A 21,526-nucleotide genomic window follows, 5' to 3' on the forward strand; every position below is an offset into this window, starting at 1 on the left:
AGCCCTGGCAGGTGATGGAGCCGTTCGTGCCCATCCCGCTCCGGGCGCAGCTCCCTCAATGCCGGGACGCGCTCGGTGGGACCGGCCGGGATCTGCTGGGCTGGGTGTCCCCATCCCAACCCCGAGCACGAATTCCTTGGGAGCTTTTTTATCTTGTGGAGTTTATGGGATTTTTTGGGGTGAGTGATCCCCGCAGCCGCAGGGGGTGAAGGTGAGGAAGGTGAGGAAGGTGATGAAGGTGAGGAAGGTGAGGCAGGTGATGAAGATGAGGGACCCCGCGGCACTCCCGGGGGACAGGGTGTGGTGGCGGTGCCTCTGATGGCTCCGGGGCAGGAAGAGCCCCGCGGTGTTTCCGCTGTGAGGCCCCAGGAAGCGCCGCTTTCAGCCGGGCTGGGCCCTGCAGGTTGCAAATTCTGAACCAAAGAATGGTCAGAAAAGGGGAAAGCGCTGCCCCAGGCTCTCGGCAGCACTTTCTGTGCCCTCATCCCGAGGGAAAGGCCTTTTCCAGGGGAAGGGGCACCCAGGGGGCTGGACGTGGCCTGAGGGGGAAGCGAGGGCTTGTGAAAGTGGCTGTCCCAATTCTGCTTCCTCCTTTCACAGTCCCTTCCCCATTCTCGTGGCTCTGGGGGGGTGGGGACCGGGGGTCCCCTCTGCCCTCACCCACCACAAACACATTCCCCAACTCTGCCTTCAACTTTCCTACCCCTGAGCTCGCTGGTGGAGCAGGTGGTGACGAGCTGGGAATCTCCTGGTGGGACACGATCCAGACCTCAATGTTGCCATGGCTGCAGTGATGCCATGAGAGAACCAGTTTTGGGCTGGACATCCCAAACTGGGACAGCTGGTGGTGCAGAAAAACCCAGGGAGGAGCCATGGGGATCCAGATTGCTGCCAGGAAGGGGATACACCCATTCAGTACCAAGAAATGGGAATTTAAGTTTCCCAAAATTTCATTCTCAAAAATTGGCTCCCTCCCAGCTGGGGCACTGTGGCAGATGCTGCCTTGGCAGAGCCATGGGAGGGTTGTCCTGTGCCAGGCAGTTTGGGATGTGACCAGGTGGAATTTTGGGATGGAGCAGCTTTGCTGCTGGGATGGGGATGCCCAGATACTCCTGCTTGAATGATGTCCCCGCTTTTGCAGGTCAAGGGGTATTGATTGGGAATATATAAATGGAGTTGTGAGCTGTGGTGGAGTCAAAATCAAGCAGTGTCAGGCTGGGACAGGGGCTGCTCCAGCTGGGAGCTTTGCCTGGTTGGGGCTTTGCTGCCTCTTCTCCCTGGAGCTGGGGCAGTGCAAGGCCAGCATCACCACTGCAGATGTTTGCAGATGTTTGCAGATGTTTGCAGATGTTTGCAGATGTTTGCAGATGTGCTGTTGGCCCCAGCAGCAGGACAGGTCAGCAGCACGTCCTGGCTACAGTGTCAGCCTCAGCTCCAGCAGGAGACAGAGCTGGTCCTGCTCTTCCTGCTGGATCCATCTCCAGCACGGTGGCCAAGGCTGGCTGGGGGATGTGGGGCTGCCCCAGGGTGTCCCCAGCAGTGTCCTGGGTGGGACATTGTGCCACCAGCTGCTGGACCAGGGCCTGGAGAATGCCCTGTGCTGCTGGAGCCCTCCTGTGCTGCTGGATCCAGGAGAACACCCCAGTGCAGGGTGGGCAGGCAGGACCCCAGCAGGGATGAGGGGACACTGGTGGGATCAGGCTCCTCTCCCTGCTTTGAGCTCCAGCAGCTTCTGCTTGCTCTTAAAATAGAGCTGGAGCCACAGGGAGGCAGAGGCAGCTCAGCCCATCCCATCCCATCCCATCCCATCCCATCCCATCCCATCCCATCCCATCCCATCCCATCCCATCCCAGCCCATCCCATCCCATCCCAGCCCATCCCAGCTGCCACCACCCTCCCGGCCATCCTGGGGACACTCTGTCTGTCTGTCTGTCTGTCTGTCTGTCTCCTCCTGCCCACACTGGGTGGGTTTGGGTCTGGTGGATCCCTGATGGGATGGGCTGGTCCTGGCCGTGTCCTGAGTGGGCCTGGTCCTGCTCTGAGCCCCGGGAAGAGGCAGGAGAATGACTCGAGTGGCACTGCAGGGGACACCATGGCACAGCTGGCACTTCAGGAGTGGCCATGTCCCAAACCCTCAGAGGAGCTGTGTCCAGGAGGGTTGGAGCATCCCAGGAGTGGCACCCACACACCTGCAGATGTTGGTCCTTCCTGCCCCTCAGCCACCACGCGGGGCTGTCCCCTGCCCTGTCCCCTCCCTGTGGCAGTGCTTTGTCCCTGGGGCTGGCTGGGATCCCGTCCCACCCCCCGTGCTGCCCAGGCTGCCCGTCCCTCTCTGTGCTCACACATCCAGTGCCCCAGAAACGGCTCTGCCAGGGTTTTACAGCACAAACCCTTCCCTGGGGGTGCCAGAACATTCCGTGCCAGCCTCGGTGCACTGCCCGCTCACGTGTGGCACAGAATGAGGTGTCTGGCACCCAAAATAGCTGCAGCCGTGCCAGCCACCACAGCAAGAGGCAGGTTTGTAGCAGAAAATGGTGTTGGGGCTGCTTCACCTCCCCTGGCCCTGTTGGTGCTGGGTGCCCGCCGGGCTCAGCCTGCTGTGGGCATGGCTGGGGTGGCCCTGCAGGCTCGGGGGCACTTTGGGCTGTTGGGGACACTGGTGGCACCCACTCAGTGACGGGCTGGGCTGTGGGGCTGCTGGGAGCCCGGGGTGGGATGAGGGCGATGGGGACAAGGGGTTCCTTCATCCTCGTCCTCAAAGGAGGAAGAGGAGGAGGAGGATCAAATCCTTCCTCTGACATGTGTGGGGTGGTTGGCTGCTGCCCTGCCCCACATTATCCAACCAGCCCCACATCATTCACCCAGCCACACCCCCCACTGCCCCACATCCCCTGCTGTGCCCCACATCCCCCACTGTGCCCCACATCCCCCACTGTCCCACCTCATCCACTGCTCCACATCACCCACTGTGCCCCACATCACCCCCAGCCCCACATCACCCACTGCCCCACATCACCCACTGCCCCACATCACCCACTGCTCCACACCCCCCACTGCCCCACATCCCCCGCTGTGCCCCACATCATCCACTGTGCCCCACAACACCCACTGTGCCCCACATCACCCCCAGCCCCACATCACCCACCCAGCCCCACATCTCCCACCCAGCCCCACATCACCCACCCTGCCCCACATCACCCACCCTGCCCCACATTATCCACTGCTCCACATCCCCCACTGTCCCACATCACCCACTGTCCCACATCATCCACTGCTCCACATCACCCCCAGCCCCACATCCCCCACTGTGCCCCACATCCCCCGCTGTGCCCCACATCCCCCACTGTGCCCCACATCACCCACCCTGCCCCACATCACCCACTGCCCCACATCTCCTGCCTTGCCCCACATCCCCCACTGTGCCCCACATCACCCACCCAGCCCCACATCCCCCACTGTGCCCCACAACACCCACTGTGCCCCACATCCCCCACTGTGCCCACATCACCCACTGTGCCCCACATCTCCCACTGTGCCCCACATCACCCACTGTCCCACATCACCCACTGTGCCCCACATCACCCACCCAGCCCCACATCACCCACTCTGCCCCACGCCTCCCTCCCTGCCCCACCTCCCCCAGCCATCCCCCTCACGGCAGGAAATGAGAACCGGTTTTTTTGGGGTTTTTTTTTGCGCTGCCGGCTGAGGCTCCTCAGCGGAGCCGCTTCCTCCCAGCACCACGAGCCCACCCGGGAGGAGCCCCCACCCACTTTGTACCCGACCTGTGCCACATCCTGCCCGCAAGGGAGGCACCGGGGCTCGGGGCAGAGCCACCTCCATGGGACAGCCCTGCCATGGCTCCTGTCACACCCAGGGCTCTGCTGGGTCCAGGTCCCACATGGGGTGGTCCTTGTGGCAGGTGCCACCATCCCCTCTGTGCCAAGGGTGTCCCCACAGAGGTGTCACGGGTGTGACTGGGGTGTTTGATCCCTCTTGGCGCAGCCCTGTCCCTTGGTCTGGCCCTCATCCATCCCAAGGATGGCAGCTCAGGACCAGCAATGGTGACAGCCAGGTGCTGCTGTCACCTTGCCCCTTCCAGAGCCCAGCAGCTTCACAGTGAGGCCATTTCAGACCCTGATTGTCCCCGTGCCCAGCTCTTGGTGCCAGCCCAACCCAGCTCCTCCCCAGCCACAGCTCCTGCTTTTGGCTTCTTGCAAAAGCAGCTTGACAGGTCCTCCCTGGAGGAGGTGCTGGTGGAGAGGTTTCTGTTCCTGCCCACCACAGTGGGACCTCTCCCCTTGGACCTGCTCTTCTGTGGGCAGCCACAGCCCTGGGAGATGCCTTCCTGTGAGGATGTGGTTGCTCCAGCATGGCATGCACCCCACATCCCCATCATCCTCCTCCTCCTCCTCAGGGAACCCCAGGACTGGGATTTAGGGGTGGCTTGGGGCCGTGCATTGCCCCACACGCCATCGTGCACCTGCCACCCACCAAAACCTGGGGTTTTCAGCAAAGTAACCCCGCCGTGAGCCGAGCTGAGCTGCAGCAGGCCCAGGCCACGCTGGTGTCCCATGGAGGTGCCCCACGTGTCCCCCAGCAGGGGCAGGGCCGTGTCCCGCTGGTGGCGGGGGCGGTTTCGGCAGCGGAAGCCGCGTCACGTCCTGTGGGGGCTGGGGGGACAAGGAGGGACGTGGGGACAAGCCAGGCCCGACGTCATCGTGTCTCAGCAAACGCTGCCGTCCCCAGATGGGCTCGTCACCATCTGTGGGGAGGGGGACTCAGGGGTGACCCCCAGGCACCGCCCAGGCTCCTGGAGCCCTCTGTTGTCACCAGTCATGTTCCTGTCCCTCAGTTGTGTCACCAGTCATGTCCCTGTCCCTCAGTTGTGTCACCAGTCGTGTTCCTGTCCCTCAGTTGTGTCACCAGTCGTGTCCCTGTCCCTCACCCCATGTGGCACTGCTGGGACTGGGCTGGATGAGGCACATGGGGCACTCATGACATGGGTGGGTGTGTCCAGATCTTCCTCCTGCCCCCCACACTGGGGGCCCTCAGGTGGGGACATCACTGATGGGTCCATGGGACACTCACATCCCGGGAAATGCGGTGTTCCCAACCTCCCAGGGTTGTCCCCACTATCCCACCAGTGTCCCCATCCTGAGAATGCTGCTTTCATTTTCCTACCGTGATCCCATCCTCCCACCACTGTCCCCATCGTTACCTCAGTGTCCCCATTGTCCTACCAGGGTCCCTGTTGTCCCAGAAGTCCCCATCTTCTGGAATCTTCATGTCCCACCAGTGTCCACATCTTCTAGAATCTTCATGTACCACCAGTGCCTCCATCTTTTCACTGGGATCTTCATGTCCCACCATTGTTCCATCACTGTCCCCATTGTCCCACCAGTGTCCCCATTGTCCCACCAGTGTCCCCATCTTCTGGGATCTTCATGTCCCACCAGTGTCCCCATCCTAAGAATGCTCTTTTCATTTTCCCACCATGATCCCATCATCCTACCACTGTCCCATTGTTCCATCACTGTCCCCATTGTCCCACCGTGTCCCCATTGTCCCACCAGTGTCCCCATCTTCTGGGATCTTCATGTCCCACCAGTGTCCACATCTTCTGGGATCTTCATGTCCCACCAGTGTCCCCATCTTCTGGAATCTTCATGTCCCACCAGTGTCCACATCTTCTAGAATCTTCATGTCCCACCAGTGTCTCCATCTTTTCACTGGGGTCTTTGTGTCCCACCAGGATCCCCCTCCTCCCACGGGTCTCCCCATCTCCCAGAGCTCTCTGAGCAGGGGGTGCTCCATCCCTGGGGTGCTTTTGGGGTGACCCCCAGTGCTGACACCCTTCACCCACAGAATTCCATGAACCTGCCCCCGGACAAGATGAAGCTGCTCAACCAGTACGACAACGAGAAGAAGTGGGAGCTGATCTGTGACCAGGTGAGCTCCAAGCTCAGAGTGTCCCCAGTGCTGTCCCTGTCCCCAGGTGCCACTTGTGGCACAGTTTGGGCACCAATCTGGCTGTACCAAACCCTGACATCCATCTCATTACTGACACAGCCCCTCATTAACCTCATTAAGCAGGGGTGGGGACAGGGACGCCGTGGCTGCTGTGGGGACGGTGGCACGTCCCTTGCCACACGGGTGGCCCAGTTTCAGCCTCTCTCTGGGCTCTCAGGAGCGTTTCCAGGTGAAGAACCCCCCGTCTGCCTACATCCAGAAGCTGAAGAGCTACTTGGACACGGGTGGGGTCAGCAGGAAGGTGAGGGGTCCCTGTTGTACCCTGGTCCCCGTGCCAGGCTGGGCACAGGGACGGTGCCAATGGCTGTCCCTGTCCCAGTGCCAATGGCTGCCCCTGTCCCACAGTTCAAGAGGAGGGTGCAGGAGTCCACGCAGGTGCTGCGGGAGCTGGAGATCTCCCTGAGGACCAACTACATCGGGTAAGGGTGGGGTGGCATTGTCACCCAGCCGCTGCCACCACCTCTGCGATGGGGATGGACGTGTGCTGGCTCTGCCTGGAGGGTGACAGCAGGATGGGGGGGCTGTGGCTTCATCCTGGACCCTTAGGTGGGCTCTGATGGGAGGCTGAGGGTGCTGAGGCAGCTGAGGGTGCTTGGGGGTCTGAACCCCGTTATGGCTCTCTGGTACCCCCAGGGTGTCCCCCTGTCCCCACCCTGGCTGTCCTGAGCCCTGGTGGGTGCCCACAGTGCCCAGGGCCAGGCTGTCCTGTTGTGGTAGTGGTGACAGCAGTGGCAGTGGTGGCAGGAGAGCCCTTGGGCTGTGTCTCCCCTATATCAGGTTCACCGTGGCACTCACAGAAATGCCAGCTCGTGGTGCCACCTCATGTCCCCAGCGTGTTCTACCCTTGCTGGGGACCTCTGTTCCACCTTTGCTGAGTGTCTGGGCGCAGGGGGAGGGAGGATGTGGGGGTTGGCAGAGCTCACTGACCCCTCTGCACCCCCCAGCTGGGTCCAGGAGTTCCTCAACGAGGAGAACAAGGGGCTGGACGTGCTGCTGGAGTACCTCGCCTTCGCCCAGTGCTCCGTCGCGTACGTCCCCAGCGGGTCCCCTGTCCCCAAGGCTGGCACCAGCCTCCCCTGGGGCTCAGCAGGGCTGGGGGGTCCCTGGGGGTGCCCTCCCTTGTCCTCAGGGCGATGATCCATGGCTGGGGCTGAGCAGAGCATCCCCAAATCCCTGAGGAGCATCTGCTCCTATTGAGGTGCCACCAAACTGTCCCCAAGGCCATGAAGTCCCCAAGGCATGCTGAAACACCAAACTGTCCCCCGGGCCATCATGTCCCAAGGCCACTGTGCTGTTCCCCAAGGCCATCATGTCCCAAAGGCCACTGAGCCACCGAGCTGTCCTCAAGGCCATGATGTCCCAAAGGCCACTGAGCCACCAAACTATCCCCAAGACCATCATGTCCTCAAGGCATGCTGAAACATCAAATTGTCCCCAAGGCCATCATGTACCCAAGGCCACTGTGCTGTCCCCCAAGGCTGTCATGTCCCCAAGGCCACGGTGGTGTCCCTCAAGGCTGTCATGTCCCAAGGCCACTGAGCCACCAAACTGTCCCCAAGGCCACTGTGCTGTCCCCAGGCCACCACATCCCCAGGGCTGTGTTAACCCCCATGCACTCCTGAGGGACACCCACCCATATTGAGGTGCCACACCTCACGTGTCCCCGTGTCCCCGCCAGGTACGACATGGAGAGCTCAGAGAACAGCCCTGGCTCTGACAAGGGCAAGGAGAGGTCTCTGGAGGACCTGAACAGGAGCAGCTCCTCGTCCCCCACGCAGGGCTCCTCCAAGCCGCGGCCCCTCACTGTAAGGTAACGTGTGGTGCCGTCCCCAGCTGTCCCCGTGGTGTCCCCGCTGTCGCCTCGCTGCTCCCCCGCGCTTGGACAGGGGCTTGGCAGGGACAGAGACGCAGGCCCGGCCCTAAAAATGGGCGCCCATTGCTGGTTTGAGGGTGGCGACAAAGCCACATCCCCCTGTTGTCCCCTCCTGGGACCGTGTCCCCCACCCCGGCACTGCTCTGGGGTGCTCTGGTTAAACCCCATGAATACACCAAAATTGGGGGTGTTGGAGATTTTGGGGCAGCAAACTGCATCCCCTGCGTTAGACCCGGGGCGGAGGGACGGGCCTGTGTCCCCCGTGCCCCCCGTGCCCCCCTGGTGGCTGTCGCTCGGTGCCCGCAGCCCCGTCTAACCCCGCTCTTCTCTTGCACGCTGCCGGGGACGCGCTGACGGTAGGTGACGGGGCACCGGCGGGACGGGGACACCCCGCTGCTGTCACCGGGGCATTGGGGACAGGGCCGCCCCCGGTGGGCGGGGGGTCCCAGGGACACCCACCGCGGTCACCCCTCGGGCACCGCGGGGGTCTGCAGGAGCCGGGGTGTCCCTGCCAGCCGCAGGGACAGGTCAGGAGGGACGTGGCAGTGTCCCATCACTTGTCCCCGAGCGCGGGTGGCCCCGGGGCGGCGCGGGAGCCCCGTTTCTCCCTCCTGTCCTGCAGGCTCTAACGCGCCTCCAGCTGCTGCCTCTCGAACCAGCACCTGCACACCCTCCTCCTCCGCCACGTCCACCCGTGCGGTGCCCCGGGCAGCGATGGGGACAGTGCCCCCAGGTCACCCGGCAGCTCCGGCCCGCCCCGGTGAGCCTCCGTGTGCACGAGGGGACCCCCAAAACCCACCCCACATCACACCAGCCCCCGATCCCAGGGTTTTAGATGGGCACGGACGCGCGGGTTTGTCCCCTGGGTGTCCCCAGCCCCGCTGCCACCCCCTGCGCTGTCCCCGCTTTGCGCTGTGCCCGCTGTGCCCCGGGCCCCGCTCAGCCGCGCTCTCCCCGGCCAGGCTGAACCCCTCGCACAGCAGGAAGACGCTGCGCAACTCGCGGCTCGTCAGCCAGAAGGACGATGTCCATGTGTGCATCATGTGCCTCCGCGCCATCATGAACTACCAGGTGCGAGTGGGAGTGGGCGACATCCGCGGGGACCCGCCCGGAGCTCCCCCGGCATCCCCCGGCATCCCCCGGGACCCGCCCGGAGCTCCCCCGGCATCCCCCGACATCCCCCGGCATCCCCCGGGACCCGCCCGGAGCTCCCCCAGCATCCCCCGGCATCCCCCGGCATCCCCCGGGACCCGCCCGGAGCTCCCCGGCATCCCCCGGGCATCCCCCGGGACCCGCCCGGAGCTCCCCCGGCATCCCCCGACATCCCCCGACATCCCCCGGGCATCCCCCGGGACCCACCCCGACATCCCCCGGCATCCGCCGGCATCCCCCGGGATCCCCCGGCACCCACCCCGGAGCTCCCCGGCATCCCCCGAGCCCCCCGGGGGCAGCTCCGGGCTGGCACCGGCTCTGCTTCCCCCGGCTCTGAGATGTCCTCGCTCATTCTCCTGCCTGGTGGGGACCTTGAGGGTCTCCAGGGGGACGCAGGACCCCATGGATGCTCCTTTGCCCTCCCCAGTCTGGCTTCAGCCTGGTGATGAACCACCCGGCCTGCGTCAACGAGATCACCCTGAGCCTCAACAACAAGAGCGCCAGGTAGGGGCTGGCCTGTGCCCTGTGTCCCTTGTCCCTCTGTCCCTGTCCCCTGGTGTCCCTTGCCCCCCTGTCCCCTCGGTGCCAGCCCCCTCAGACCCCGTGTGTCTCTGCAGGACCAAAGCTCTGGTGCTGGAGCTGCTGGCCGCTGTCTGCCTGGTCCGAGGGGGACACGACATCATCCTGGCTGCCTTTGACAACTTCAAGGAGGTGAGCAGGGACAGCCAGTCCTGTCCCCAGCAGGGACACCCCATCCCCACATGAACATCTGTGCTCCATTCGGGTTTGTGCCTCAGTTTCCCTGCACCACCTCCAAACCTCTGGCTCGCTCGGGGATGTTCCACTCTCTGGGTTTGATGTCCCCATGCCACCGTGTGTCCCCAGCGGCACCAGGCAGGGTTGGCATGGTGTCACCAAGACACCTCCTGTCCTGTCACTCTCCTGGGTGTCCCCTGGCCGTGTCCCCCCTGCCCTCAGCCCCCTGCTCCCCCCAGGTCTGCGGGGAGAAGAATCGCTTCGAGAAGCTGATGGAGTATTTCAGAAATGAGGACTGCAACATTGACTTCATGGTGAGTGGCTGCTGGGGCCACGCTCTTCTGTCACCAGGGCATCCTGTCCCCAAGGCTGCTGTGCTGTCCCCAGGGCATTATCCCCAGGAGCATCTAAGCCACCACGCTGGCCCTGTCCAGGGATGCTGAGTGACCAAAACTGTCCCCAGGCCACCAAAATTCTCCCCAGGCCACCACGTCCTCAGGGTCAGCTGTGCCACCCTGCTGCCCTGGGGGTGGCAGGTCCCAAGGACTGCCATGTCCCAAGGGCTGTTCTGCTGTCCCCAAGGACTTCTAAGCCACCAAACTGTCCCCAAGGTCATCATGTCCTCAAGGCATGCTGAGCCACCAAACTGTTCCCAAGGCCATCATGTCCCCAAGGCCACTATGCTGTCCCCAGGCCATCATGTCCCCAGGACTGTGTAAACCCCCATACACTCCCCAGGGCCACCATGTCCCCAAGGGCCACCAATCCCCCGGGGCAGCATCCTCAGGAGCCACCCTGGCCCCGTGCTGGCCGTGTCCCCACAGGTGGCCTGCATGCAGTTCATCAACATCGTGGTGCACTCGGTGGAGAACATGAACTTCCGAGTGTTCCTGCAGTACGAGTTCACCCACCTGGGGCTGGACCAGTACCTGGAGGTGGGGGATCCCAGGGGGGGCGATCCCAAAGGTGGGAGTGGGTGATCCCGAGGGTGGGGGATCCCAAGGGTGGATGATCCTGAGAATGGGAGTGGGTGATCCCAGGGTTGGGGGTGGGTGATCCCAAGGATGGGAGTGGGTGTACCCAAGGGTGGGTGATCCTGAGGGTAGGAGTGGGTGATCCCAAAGGTGGGAATGGGTGATCCCAAGGGTGGGTGATCCCAAGGATAGGAGTGGGAGATCCTGGGGGTGGGGGATCGCAAGGGTGTGGTTGGGTCATCCCAAGGGTGGGAGTGAGTGATCCCAAGGGTGGGAGTGGGTGATCCCGAGGGTGGCTGATCCTGAGGATAGGAGTGGGTGATCTCGAGGATGGGTGATCCCAAAGGTGGGAGTGGGTGATTCTGGGGGTAAGAGTGGGTGATCCCAAGGGTGGGTGATCCCAAGGGTCAGTGATCTTAAAAGTGGGAGTGGGTGATCCCAAGGGTGGGGTTGGGTGATCCCAAGGGTGGGTGATCCTGAGGGTGACTGATCCCAAGACTGGTTGATCCCAGAGTTGGAAGTGGGTGATCCCAGGGATGGGAGTGGGTGATCCTGAGGGCGTGTGATCCCGAGGGTGGGTGATCCCAAGGGTTGGAGTAAGGCGATCCCGAGGGTGGGAGTGGGTGCTCCCAATGGTGGGTGATCCCAGAGTTGGAAGTGGGTGATCCCAGGGGTGGGAGCGGGTGATCCCAGGCCGGGGGTGTCCCTGTCACCGCTGGTGACCCCGGTTGGCCGTCCCTCGTCAGACCCTGCGCCTCACCGAGAGCGACAAGCTGCAGGTGCAGATCCAAGCCTACCTGGACAACGTCTTCGACGTGGGGGCCATGCTGGAGGACTCGGAGACCAAGACGGCGGTGCTGGAGCACATGGAGGAGCTGCAGGAGCACGTCAGCCAGGTGGGCCGGGGGAGCGTGGGCAGCGCCGCTGACGCAAACCCCGAGGGAGGGATGGGATGGGATGGGGACAGGGCTGAGCTGAGCTGAGCTGAGCGGCGGCGCCTCGTCCCCCGCAGCTGACAGAGAAGCTGCAGGATGCGGAGAACGACTCCATGGCCAAGATAGCGGAGCTGGAGAAGCAGCTGAGCCAGGCGCGGCGGGAGCTGGAGGCGCTGCGGGTGAGCCGAGGGGAGGCTGGGGGTCCGAGGGGCTCCAAGGGACACCGGTGACGTGCCGGGGGTCGTCACCCGCTGTCACGGCGCAGGAGCAGCTGAGCCCGCCGCGGCCGCCCAGCCCGCCGTGCCCGCAGCCGCAGGAGTGCTACCGGCTGGCGCTGGAGCGGCGGCTGGCGGAGCTCGAGGAGAAGGGGCTGGTGCAGATCCTGCGTGGGCCCGACGGAGACGTCGCCATCGAGATTGTCCCCGTTGTCATAGAAACCCCCGCAACGCCCGTGGTTTCCGGGGACAGCACCGCCACCACCCCAGGTACCGCGGCTGCCAGGGGATGTCCCCTGCCCGAGGGGACACCGGGCACCAGGGAGGGGTGGCAGCGACTCTGGGCACAGAGAGCGAGGTGGGGATGTGCCCAGGGACTCAGGGCAATGCGGTGGTGTCACCATCTCACCCACCTCCTCTTTCCCTTGCAGATGCTCCGGCTCCGGCTCCGGCCCCACCGCCCCCACCCCCCCCGCCTCCCCCACCCCTACCGGGGGCTGATCCCATCCCCCCCCCACCCCCCGCCCCCCCCCTGCCCGCGGGCACCCCCACACCCCCCCCAGCCCCCCCCCTGCCCGGTGCCCCGGTGCCACCGCCCCCCCCACCGCTCCCGGGGGCACCGGAGGGCCCCGTGCCCCCCCCTCCGCCACCCCCTCCCCTCGGTGGGGAACCCCCAGCCGGGCCAGGAGCCCCCTCCAGCACCAATGGTTCAGGTGAGTGTGACCCAGGGATGATGGGGATGTGACCCAGACATGGTGGGATGTGACCCAGGGATGGGGGGATGTGACCCAGGGATGGGGGGATGTGACCCAGGGATGGTGGGGATGTGACCCAGAGATGGTGGGATGTGACCCAGGGATGATGGGGATGTGACCCAAGGATGATGAGGATGCTCCCAGGGATGATGGGGATGTTCCCAGGGATGGGGGGATGTGACCCGGGGATGGTGGGATGTGACCCAGGGATGATGGGGATGTGACCCGGGGATGGTGGGATGTGACCCAGGGATGATGGGGATGTGACCCAGGAATGATGGGGATGTGACCCAGGGATGGTGGGATGTGACTCAGGGATGGTGGGATGTGACCCGGGGATGGTGGGATGTGACCCAGGGATGGTGGGATGTGACTCAGGGTTGGTGGGGATGTGACCAGGGATGGTGGGATGTGACCCAGGGATGGTGGGATGTGACTCAGGGTTGGTGGGGATGTGACCCAGGGATGGTGGGGATGCTCCCAGGGATGGGGGGATGTGACCCAGGGATGGTGGGATGTGACCCAGGGATGATGGGGATGTGACCCAGGGATGGTGGGATGTGACTCAGGGTTGGTGGGGATGTGACCAGGGATGGTGGGATGTGACCCAGGGGTGGTGGGATGTGACCCAGGGATGGTGGGGATGTGACCCAGGGATGGTGGGGATGTGACCCGGGGATGCTGGAAATGCTGCCAGGAGGGGTCTGGGGTACCCTGGGGTGGGTGTGATGTGTCCCCTCCCCGCCTGTGGCCCTCAGTGAAGCTGAAGAAGCCGATCCAGACCAAGTTCCGCATGCCCGTCTTCAACTGGGTGGCGCTGAAGCCGAGCCAGATCGACGGCACCGTGTTCACGGAGCTCAACGATGAGAAAGTGCTGCAGGTGAGCCTGGGCACAAGGGGCTGGGCACAGGGGCACAGGGGGATTCAGTGCCCCCAGCCATGCTGAGCCAGCCTCGGTGTCTGGGGCTGCAGGAGGAGCTGGAGGTCAGGAAAGTCCTCAGCACCGTGGAGAGGGACATGGGTCAGGCGGCCTCCTCCTCTCGCCCTGTCCTTGTCCCTTTGCTCCATCTGCACCTTCACATCCTGCCCGTTTCTTCCTCCTCATCTCCATCCTCTGGTCCCTTCCTCACCCCTCCCTGTCCCTTTGTTCCATCCTCATCCCTTGCTCCATCTCGATCCTCACTCCTCACCCTTATCCCGCTCCTTGGGCCCCGTCCTCACCCCAGATGTCCTGTGCCACCTCCCTGCCGTGTGTCCCCGCAGGAGCTGGACATGAGTGACTTTGAGGAGCAGTTCAAGACCAAGGCTCAGGGCCCTGCCCTGGACATCAGTGCCCTCAAGGCCAAGGCCACGCAGAAGGCGCCCAGCAAGGTGACCCTGATGGAGTCCAACCGCGCCAAGAACTTGGCCATCACCCTGCGCAAGGGCGGCCGCAGCGTCCAGGACATCTGCACGGCCATCGAGACGTGAGTGACCCCCACGGGGTGGGCAGGGGGGGAGAAGGGCAGGAACAAGGGGTTGGGGTGGTGGAGGGTGGGGCGGGATGGAGGGGCTGGGGTGGGGATGCAGGGACAGGACACACAGAGAGATGGAGGGTGAAGGGATCAGATACAGAGGGATGGAGGGATGGAAGGATCAGATAGAGAGAGATGGAAGGTGGAGGGATCAGATACAAAGAGAGGGAGGGATGGAAGGATCAGAGATGAAGGGTGGAGGGATCAGATGTGGACAGATGGAGAGACGGAGGGATTCAGTCTGCAGAGATGGAGGGATGGAAGGATCAGACTGAGATACAGAGGAATGGAAAGATCAGATATGGAGATATGGAGAGATGGAGGGATGGAGGGATCAGAGATGGAGAGATGGAAGGATAGAAGGATCAGAGATGGAGGGATGGAGGGTGGAGGGATAAGATGTGGAGAGGTGGAGGGATCAGACATGGGGAGATGGAAGGATCAGAGATGGGGAGATGGAGGGTGGAGGGATCAGATACAGAGAGATGGAGGGATGGAAGGATCAGATGTGGAGGATGGAGGGATCAGATGTGGAAAGATGGAGGGATGGAGGGATTCAGTCTGGAGAGATGGAGGGATGGAGGGATCAGATACAGGGAGATGGAAGGATAGAAGGATCACAGATGGGGGGATGGAGGGTGGAGGGATCAGATATGGAGAGGTGGAGGGATCAGATACAGAGAGACAGAGGATGGAAGGATCAGATACAGAGAGACAGAGGATGGAAGGATCAGATACAGAGAGATAGAGGATGGAAGGATCAGATACAGAGAGGTGGAAGGATGCAGGCACCAGCTGTGGGGATGGAGGGATGCAGGGATGAGAGCTGAGACAAAGGGCAGTGGGGGCCAGGCACGGACAGACAGATGCAGAGAGCAGCTGTGGGGATGGAGGGATGCAGGAACCAGCCATGAAGGGAGGGGATGTGGGGACCAAAGACAGAGAGATGGAGGGCTCCGTATGGAGAGACAGAGAGACGCAGGCTCCAGATACAGAAAGATGGAGGGATGCAGGAGCCAGCTGTGGGGACAGAGGGACAATGGAACCAGCTCAGGGTGACAGGGGGGCTTCGGGACCTGTGGCAGGGCCTGACAGTGCCAGGGGTGTCCCTTCCACGCAGGTACGACCAGCAAGCCCTGAGCCTCGACTTCCTGGAGCTGCTGCTGCGCTTCCTGCCCACCGAGTACGAGCGCAGCCTCATCGGGAAGTTCGAGCGGGAGCAGCAGCGGCCGGAGGAGCTGTCGGATGAGGATCAGTTCATGGTGCGCTTCAGCAAGATCCCGCGGCTGGCCGAGCGCATGAACGTCATGATCTTCCTGGGCAGCTTCGGGGACACGGCCCAGCTGCTGATGCCGGTGTGTGCTGGGGACAGGGGCTGTGGCCACACTCACACCCTGCCCTGGAGGAGTGACGGGGGTAGGAGGGTCAGGATGGACGGAGAGGAGAGATCTCTGCAGCCAGGCTGTGGAACTTGGGGTTTATTGCAAAGGGCCTGGGTGCAGGGCCCTGCTGGGAGCTGCCAAACACAGCTCAGAGCAGGCTGAGAGAAGAGAGGGGGAGAGAGGATGAGAGGGTGAGAGAGTAAAAGCATAAGAGAGTGGAAGGGGTAAGAACATAAAAGGCAAGAGCTAAGAGACAAGAGCTAAGAGCTAAGACAGCAAAGTTCCCATTCCAATACCATAAATCTTCTGTGTTGAATATTCTGATTCTCACTCACCAATCTAGTACAAGATACAAATCCTATAGCATTTCCATACAGCCTATAAGAATCATTACATTACCACACTGTGTTACATTTTAAACCCTAAAAACTCCTCTTTGGGCCCCTTCTGCCAAGCTGTAGGGTCTGCTCTGACCCTTGGGCCTGTCTGCAAGCAGAGGGTGTTGTTCCATCAAAAGGGGATCACCTTCAGCCGGCCACACCATTGTTTTCCTGTTGTTCAGTAACTGAGGGATCTCAAAGCTTAATTTCAATCTCACTTACAGTTTCCATATTCTCACAATCTTTTGCCAGACAATCATATTGATAAGGCTTTCCTGTTTCATCTTCCCCAACACTTCCCTCCTTCCCTCCCACAGCAACTCAACGCCATCATCGCCGCCTCCATGTCCCTCAAGTCCTCCAGCAAACTGCGGCACATCCTCGAGGTGAGGGCTCGGGGGGAGGCAGCCCCGTGGTGCACACAGAGTGTCCCTGGGCACCGTGCCCCCTCCTGGCCCCTGTCCCCAAGCTCTGGTGTCCCCACAGATCGTCCTGGCCTTCGGGAATTACATGAACAGCAGCAAGAGAGGGGCTGCCTACGGATTCCGACTGCAGAGCCTCGACGCGGTAGGGACGGTGTGGGTGCCATGGTGTGGGGTGATGGGGGCACTGCCACTGCCAGGGACACCCCTGGCGACAGAGGAGCAGCTGCAGAGATGAAGGGACACAGCAATCTGCTGTGGGGATAGAGGGATGCAAGCAGCAGCAGTAGGGATGGAGGGACATGAGGTTTGGTTGTGGGGATGGAGGGGGCAAAGGGATGGAGATACACAGGAATGGAGTGGGAAGGATGGAGACCTGATATGGATCTGAAGGAGTCGAAGAGCTTGATGAGGAAGATGGGATGGAGGAAGATGAGGACCAGTGTGGAGACAGAGGGAGGGAGGTCACACATGGGAAGGTCACAAATGGGACAGAGGGATGATGAGACTGTTGGAATGGAGAGGCAAAGGGATGGAGATACACAGGAATGAGGTGGGAAGGATGGAGACCTGATATGGAGAGGTTAAAGGAGTCAAGGACCTTGATGAGGAAGATGGGGTGAAGATGGGGACCAGCGTGGGGATAGAAGGAGGAAGGTCACACATGGGAATGTAGGGATGAAGGGATGAAGAACCAGCAGCAGGGACAGAGGGAGGGAGGTCACACATGGGAACGTAGGGATGAAGAACCAGACGTACACCCAGCCATGGGGATGGAGAGGATGGGGATCAGCCATGGGAGTGGAGGGATGGAGGGACGGACACACACCCAGCACACGGACACGGGGCCACCAGAGGCAGCCCTGAGCGGGGTCAGGGCCGGCGGCTGCGGCTCGGGGCTGACTCTGCCCCGCCCCAGCTGCTCGAGATGAAGTCCACAGACCGCAAGCAGACGCTGCTGCACTACCTGGTGCGGGTGATCATGGAGAAGTACCCGGAGCTCACCGGCTTCCACACCGAGCTGCACTTCCTCGACAAGGCGGGCACAGGTAGCGCCCAGGGGCATCGGGCTGGGGGTCGGGGCAGCCCCTGGCACCCGGAGCCTGCCCTGACCCAGCCCTGCTCCCATCCCGCAGTGTCCCTGGACGGGGTCCTGCAGGACGTGCGGAGCCTGCAGCAGGGCATGGAGCTGACCCGCAGGGAGTTCATGCGGCAGGACGACAGCCCCGTGCTCAAGGACTTCCTCAAGGTCAACTCCGAGGTGATGGAGAAGCTGCAGGCTGACAGCAAAACCGCCAAGGTGGGTGCTGGGGTGGGGACGTGGGGACAGTCCCTGCGTGGGGACACCCTCTGCTCACACCTCTGTCCCTGCTGGGGATGTGGCTCCAGTGGGACAGGCAGCACTGGAGGTGGGAGAGGCTGGAAGGAGCTGCTGAGATGGGGCCCAGCCCCCAGATCAGGTGTCTCTGCCCACAGGAAGCCTATGAGTCAGCTGTGGAATATTTTGGGGAGAACCCCAAGACCAGTCCCCCCACCACTTTCTTCCCCATGTTCATGCGCTTCATCAAAGCCTACAAGGTAGGAGGGGACGTGGGGGTCGCTGGTTCTGAGGGCTGGGAGGAGATTTGGGGCACCTGACTCCACTTTGGAGCAATCACAGCTTGGAATGCCTTTGGGGTGGTCAGAGATTTTGGGGCTGGGTTGGGGTGAGCTGTGAGGTGAAGAAGGAAGGGGGTTGCAGTCCTGGATTCCCCAGGCTCATCACACCCTCCCTGCCTCTCTCCCAAGAAAGCAGAGCAGGACATTGAGCTGTGGAAGAAGCAGGAGGCTGCAGCCAAGGAGGCAGAATCCGGCTCCCCTGGCAGCGAGCAGCAGCCCGAGGTGAAGGTGCCCCCCTGTCCGTGCCCTGCTGGGGTCCCAGAACTAAACAGGTCCTGGGGTGGGAGGTGAAGGGGAGGGTCCCCCACCTCCTCTGGGCTGTGATCACACCACTCAAGGGCCCTGTGCCCTCCCAGCTGCCTGTCCAGAAGGCCAGGAGGCAGCAGATGGACATGATAGCTGAGCTGAAGAAGCGGCAGATGGTGAAGGAGCCGCTCATCTACGAAGGCAAAGATGGGGCCATCGAGGATATAATTTCAGGTGAGAGATGAGTTCAGGTGAGCAGCCAGGTGTTCCCACATCACAGACCCAGTGCTGGGGGCTGCAGGCGCTGTCACAGGAGCTGGGGGGTCACCAAACCCCACCACAGGGGCCAAGCCTACCTGCAAGCACCTTCACATCCCACATGGCAAAGCTGCTCCCCTGTCTCATAGCTCTTCCTCCTCTTCTGCTTCTTCCTCCTCTCTCCTCCTCCTCGCTGTCTCTGGGTCGCTCTGCTCAGCTCTCAAAACTGTTCCTTTCACGGCCCGGACGGGCAAACGCTCGTCCCGGCTCTTCTGCGACGTGAGCTTCAACGAGGAGAGTCCTCTGTAGGTAACGTGGGGCGGCGCGGGCGGGCGGGGGCTCCAGGGCTTCCCTCCCGTCCCCACCGGCATTCTCCGCGATTCCTGCGGGATTTGTGCCACGCTGACACCCGGGATCAGCCCCGGGGCAGGGCCGGTGCTCGGGGTCCCATGGGCTGATTTTTGGGAGCTGCTGCTCCCGTGGTTGCGTTCGGTTCTTGTACCCAGAGGGACAAATCCCGGGCAGAGACAGGACAAGGGAAAGGGGGTTTAAATTAACAAAGGAGAGCTTTAAGTTGAAGGTTCGGAAAAAATTTAATTCCTGTGAGGGTGAGCCCTGGCACAAGGTGCCCAAGGCCAGGTTGGACAGGGCTTGGAGCACCCTGGGGCAGTGGAAGGTGTCCCTGCCATGGCACTGGGTGGGCTTTGGGGTCCCTCCAACCCAACCCAACCCATCCCACATTGACGCGATGGCTGCGGTTCCCCGGCCGTGCCGGGCGGGCAGTGAAGCTCACCCATCCCCGGTGCTTCTCCCGGTGCAGATCTGCGGAACAACCCGTACCGGCGGGGGGACAAGGCCCGCGGCAGCGCCAAGAAGCGGGCGGCGGGGCAGAGCCTGCAGGCGACGCCGGACATGGCGCTGTGACCGGCGCCGTCCCTGCAGCGGCAGCGCCGGGCCAGCACCGTCCTCCCGACACGGGTGGCACCGCAGGGTGTCGGTCCCTGTGCCCGGGGCTCGGCGGGATGGACAGACAGTGCCCGCTCCGAGCTGCTCCAGCCGCTTGATGTGCCAGCTCTGCTGGGCACAGCACCCCCGGCGCTTGCTTGGCCGCGTCCCTGAGCTCCTCTCCGCAGCCTGGCGGGTCGTCCTGGCTACAGGGAAGCACAAAAAGGGCTCCAGCTTGTCCTGGAAGGAAAAGAGAGGCTGTCCCATCCCTACCCCGGCCCTGTGTCCTTGTCCCACCCTGAAGAAGGGGAGGGGGTGTCAGCTAGGAACACAGCGCTCCCCGCACATCTCATCTCACATCTCATCTCACATCTCACATCTCACATCTCACATCTCATCTCTCATCTCATCCTCCCCGGCCCGCAGAGCCCCCCAGAACCGCGTTCCCAGCCCGGGCACCCCCCAGAGCCAGGGGCTGGCAGCGGTGCTATTGTACAGCATTTTATAAAGTCTTCCTTCGAATTTCTCCGCGCTGCGGCAGAGGGGATTGGGACACCCCCACGCAGGGCGGCCCCAGGGCTGTGGCGAGCAGCGCTGAGGAGGCTCCGGAGCTGCGACAATCAGCAGCAGGGACAAATTTCCCTGCGAGGTGGTGGCATCTCCATCCACCTGCATCCCCATCATCCTTTGGGATGAATCGGGACTGTCAGCTTTGTGGGGCTCCCCGTTTTCTCGGTGGGACTCTCAGGAGCTGCTGCAGCCCCAATCCCTGCTGCCGCCTGCAGAAGCGGCCCCGGAGCCGCACGAACCTCTCGGTACCGGCCCGGACCCGGCTCTCCCTCCCTGCCCTGCCCCGCTGCTGCTCAATAACCCCGCGATGCCGTAGTTAAACCTCTGCTGGTGCGTTCACCCCGCTCCTCCCTCCTCCTGGCCCGTCCTTCCTCGCTTCAGCCACAGCAGCCGCTGCTTCCTGCTGTATTTAAGCTGCTTCAGCGCCGGCTCCGTGTCCGGGGAGGGATGGGAAATGAATGTGTAACTTATAAATGCCTTTAAGCCAGAAATGTAAACCATTAACTGCTCATTTGTATACATTATTTTTATATACTGAAGGCCTGTTTAATCTAAAGCAGAACTGGAATAAAAACGTCTCAGAGTTGATGAAGGACTTGTCTGGGAGAAGGGTTTGTGATGCTGTCGTGAAGGGAGGGAGGGGGAAAGGAAGGAAAGATGGGGTGAGGGAAGGATGAAGGGAGGGAGTGGCTGTGGCTGCCCCATCCCCAGGTTGAACAGGGCTTGGAGCACTCTGGGATAGTGGGAGGTGAGAGGATGGAACGAGATGATCTTTAGGGTCCCTTCCAACACAATCCAGTCTGGAATTCTAGCAACAAACCACCCACCTTCCATTTATTTTTTTTTTCCCGAGTTCAACAGCTCTGAGGTCTGTTCACAGCACAGACATGTGGGTGCATGACAGCACAAAAAATGTGTGTCAGGGTGAGCGTCCTCACTCAGCAGCCTGGCCACAGCCCCTCCCCAGCCTGCTGGGGAAGGATTCAGCTCTGTACAGACAAACAGCTCCATGCAGACAAACAGCTCCTGCAGAGGGGCTGCAGCACCTGCCTGCCTCACCTCTGTGCCTCCCAAGCAAGACTGAGCAGCTCCCAGTGCAGCAAATCCCCTGCAGAGGGACAGAGGGAGGACAAGGGACTGTCTGCTAGGAAGGAGAGAGATGCCAGGCTGTTCAGCAAAGCCTGGGCTTAGATCCATCAAAGTCGGTGCTGCCTCTTCAGCCCCAAAAATCACAGAATCGTAGAACTAGATCCCCAAGGATCATCCAGTCCAATTCCTACCCTGCAGACACCCCAGCAATCCCACCCTGGGCATCCCTGGCAGTGCTGTCCAAACCCTCCTGAAGCTCTGGCAGCCTCAGGGCTGGCACCATTCCCTGGGCAGTGCCCAAGCCTCCTCCCTGACTTCTCCTGAATCCCCCAAACCCAAGTTATACAGCAGAGTTCATTCAGACCAA

At 62.1% G+C, this 21,526-nt stretch overlaps 1 protein-coding gene across 4 annotated transcripts in view; it reads left to right on the forward strand.

Moving 5' to 3' along the window:
- FMNL1 (formin like 1) overlaps window positions 1-20,658 on the forward strand; it is a 21,551-nt gene extending 893 nt beyond the window's left edge. The window contains exons 2-28 of one of the 4 annotated variants that reach the window (XM_063179133.1): window positions 5,870-5,953; window positions 6,192-6,275; window positions 6,380-6,453; window positions 6,979-7,062; window positions 7,713-7,844; window positions 8,548-8,667; window positions 8,870-8,978; window positions 9,487-9,563; window positions 9,677-9,770; window positions 10,055-10,129; window positions 10,640-10,750; window positions 11,536-11,685; window positions 11,802-11,903; window positions 11,990-12,209; window positions 12,371-12,652; window positions 13,453-13,574; window positions 13,958-14,160; window positions 15,329-15,563; window positions 16,288-16,356; window positions 16,457-16,537; window positions 17,312-17,441; window positions 17,529-17,692; window positions 17,869-17,970; window positions 18,181-18,273; window positions 18,408-18,531; window positions 18,773-18,864; window positions 19,376-19,465. In XM_063179133.1, the coding sequence (XP_063035203.1) occupies window positions 5,870-5,953; window positions 6,192-6,275; window positions 6,380-6,453; window positions 6,979-7,062; window positions 7,713-7,844; window positions 8,548-8,667; window positions 8,870-8,978; window positions 9,487-9,563; window positions 9,677-9,770; window positions 10,055-10,129; window positions 10,640-10,750; window positions 11,536-11,685; window positions 11,802-11,903; window positions 11,990-12,209; window positions 12,371-12,652; window positions 13,453-13,574; window positions 13,958-14,160; window positions 15,329-15,563; window positions 16,288-16,356; window positions 16,457-16,537; window positions 17,312-17,441; window positions 17,529-17,692; window positions 17,869-17,970; window positions 18,181-18,273; window positions 18,408-18,531; window positions 18,773-18,864 (3,213 nt within the window). In that variant the 3' untranslated portion in view covers window positions 19,376-19,465. Of the gene's footprint in view, window positions 1-5,869; window positions 5,954-6,191; window positions 6,276-6,379; window positions 6,454-6,978; window positions 7,063-7,712; window positions 7,845-8,547; window positions 8,668-8,869; window positions 8,979-9,486; window positions 9,564-9,676; window positions 9,771-10,054; window positions 10,130-10,639; window positions 10,751-11,535; window positions 11,686-11,801; window positions 11,904-11,989; window positions 12,210-12,370; window positions 12,653-13,452; window positions 13,575-13,957; window positions 14,161-15,328; window positions 15,564-16,287; window positions 16,357-16,456; window positions 16,538-17,311; window positions 17,442-17,528; window positions 17,693-17,868; window positions 17,971-18,180; window positions 18,274-18,407; window positions 18,532-18,772; window positions 18,865-19,375 lie in introns of all 4 variants that reach the window. The other 3 variants (XM_063179135.1, XM_063179132.1, XM_063179134.1) reach the window with 3 other exon arrangements.
- Window positions 20,659-21,526: the final 868 nt, after the last annotated feature.

This window comes from Melospiza melodia, chromosome 30 (assembly GCF_035770615.1).
Source record: "Melospiza melodia melodia isolate bMelMel2 chromosome 30, bMelMel2.pri, whole genome shotgun sequence".
NCBI classification, from domain to species: domain Eukaryota; kingdom Metazoa; phylum Chordata; class Aves; order Passeriformes; family Passerellidae; genus Melospiza; species Melospiza melodia.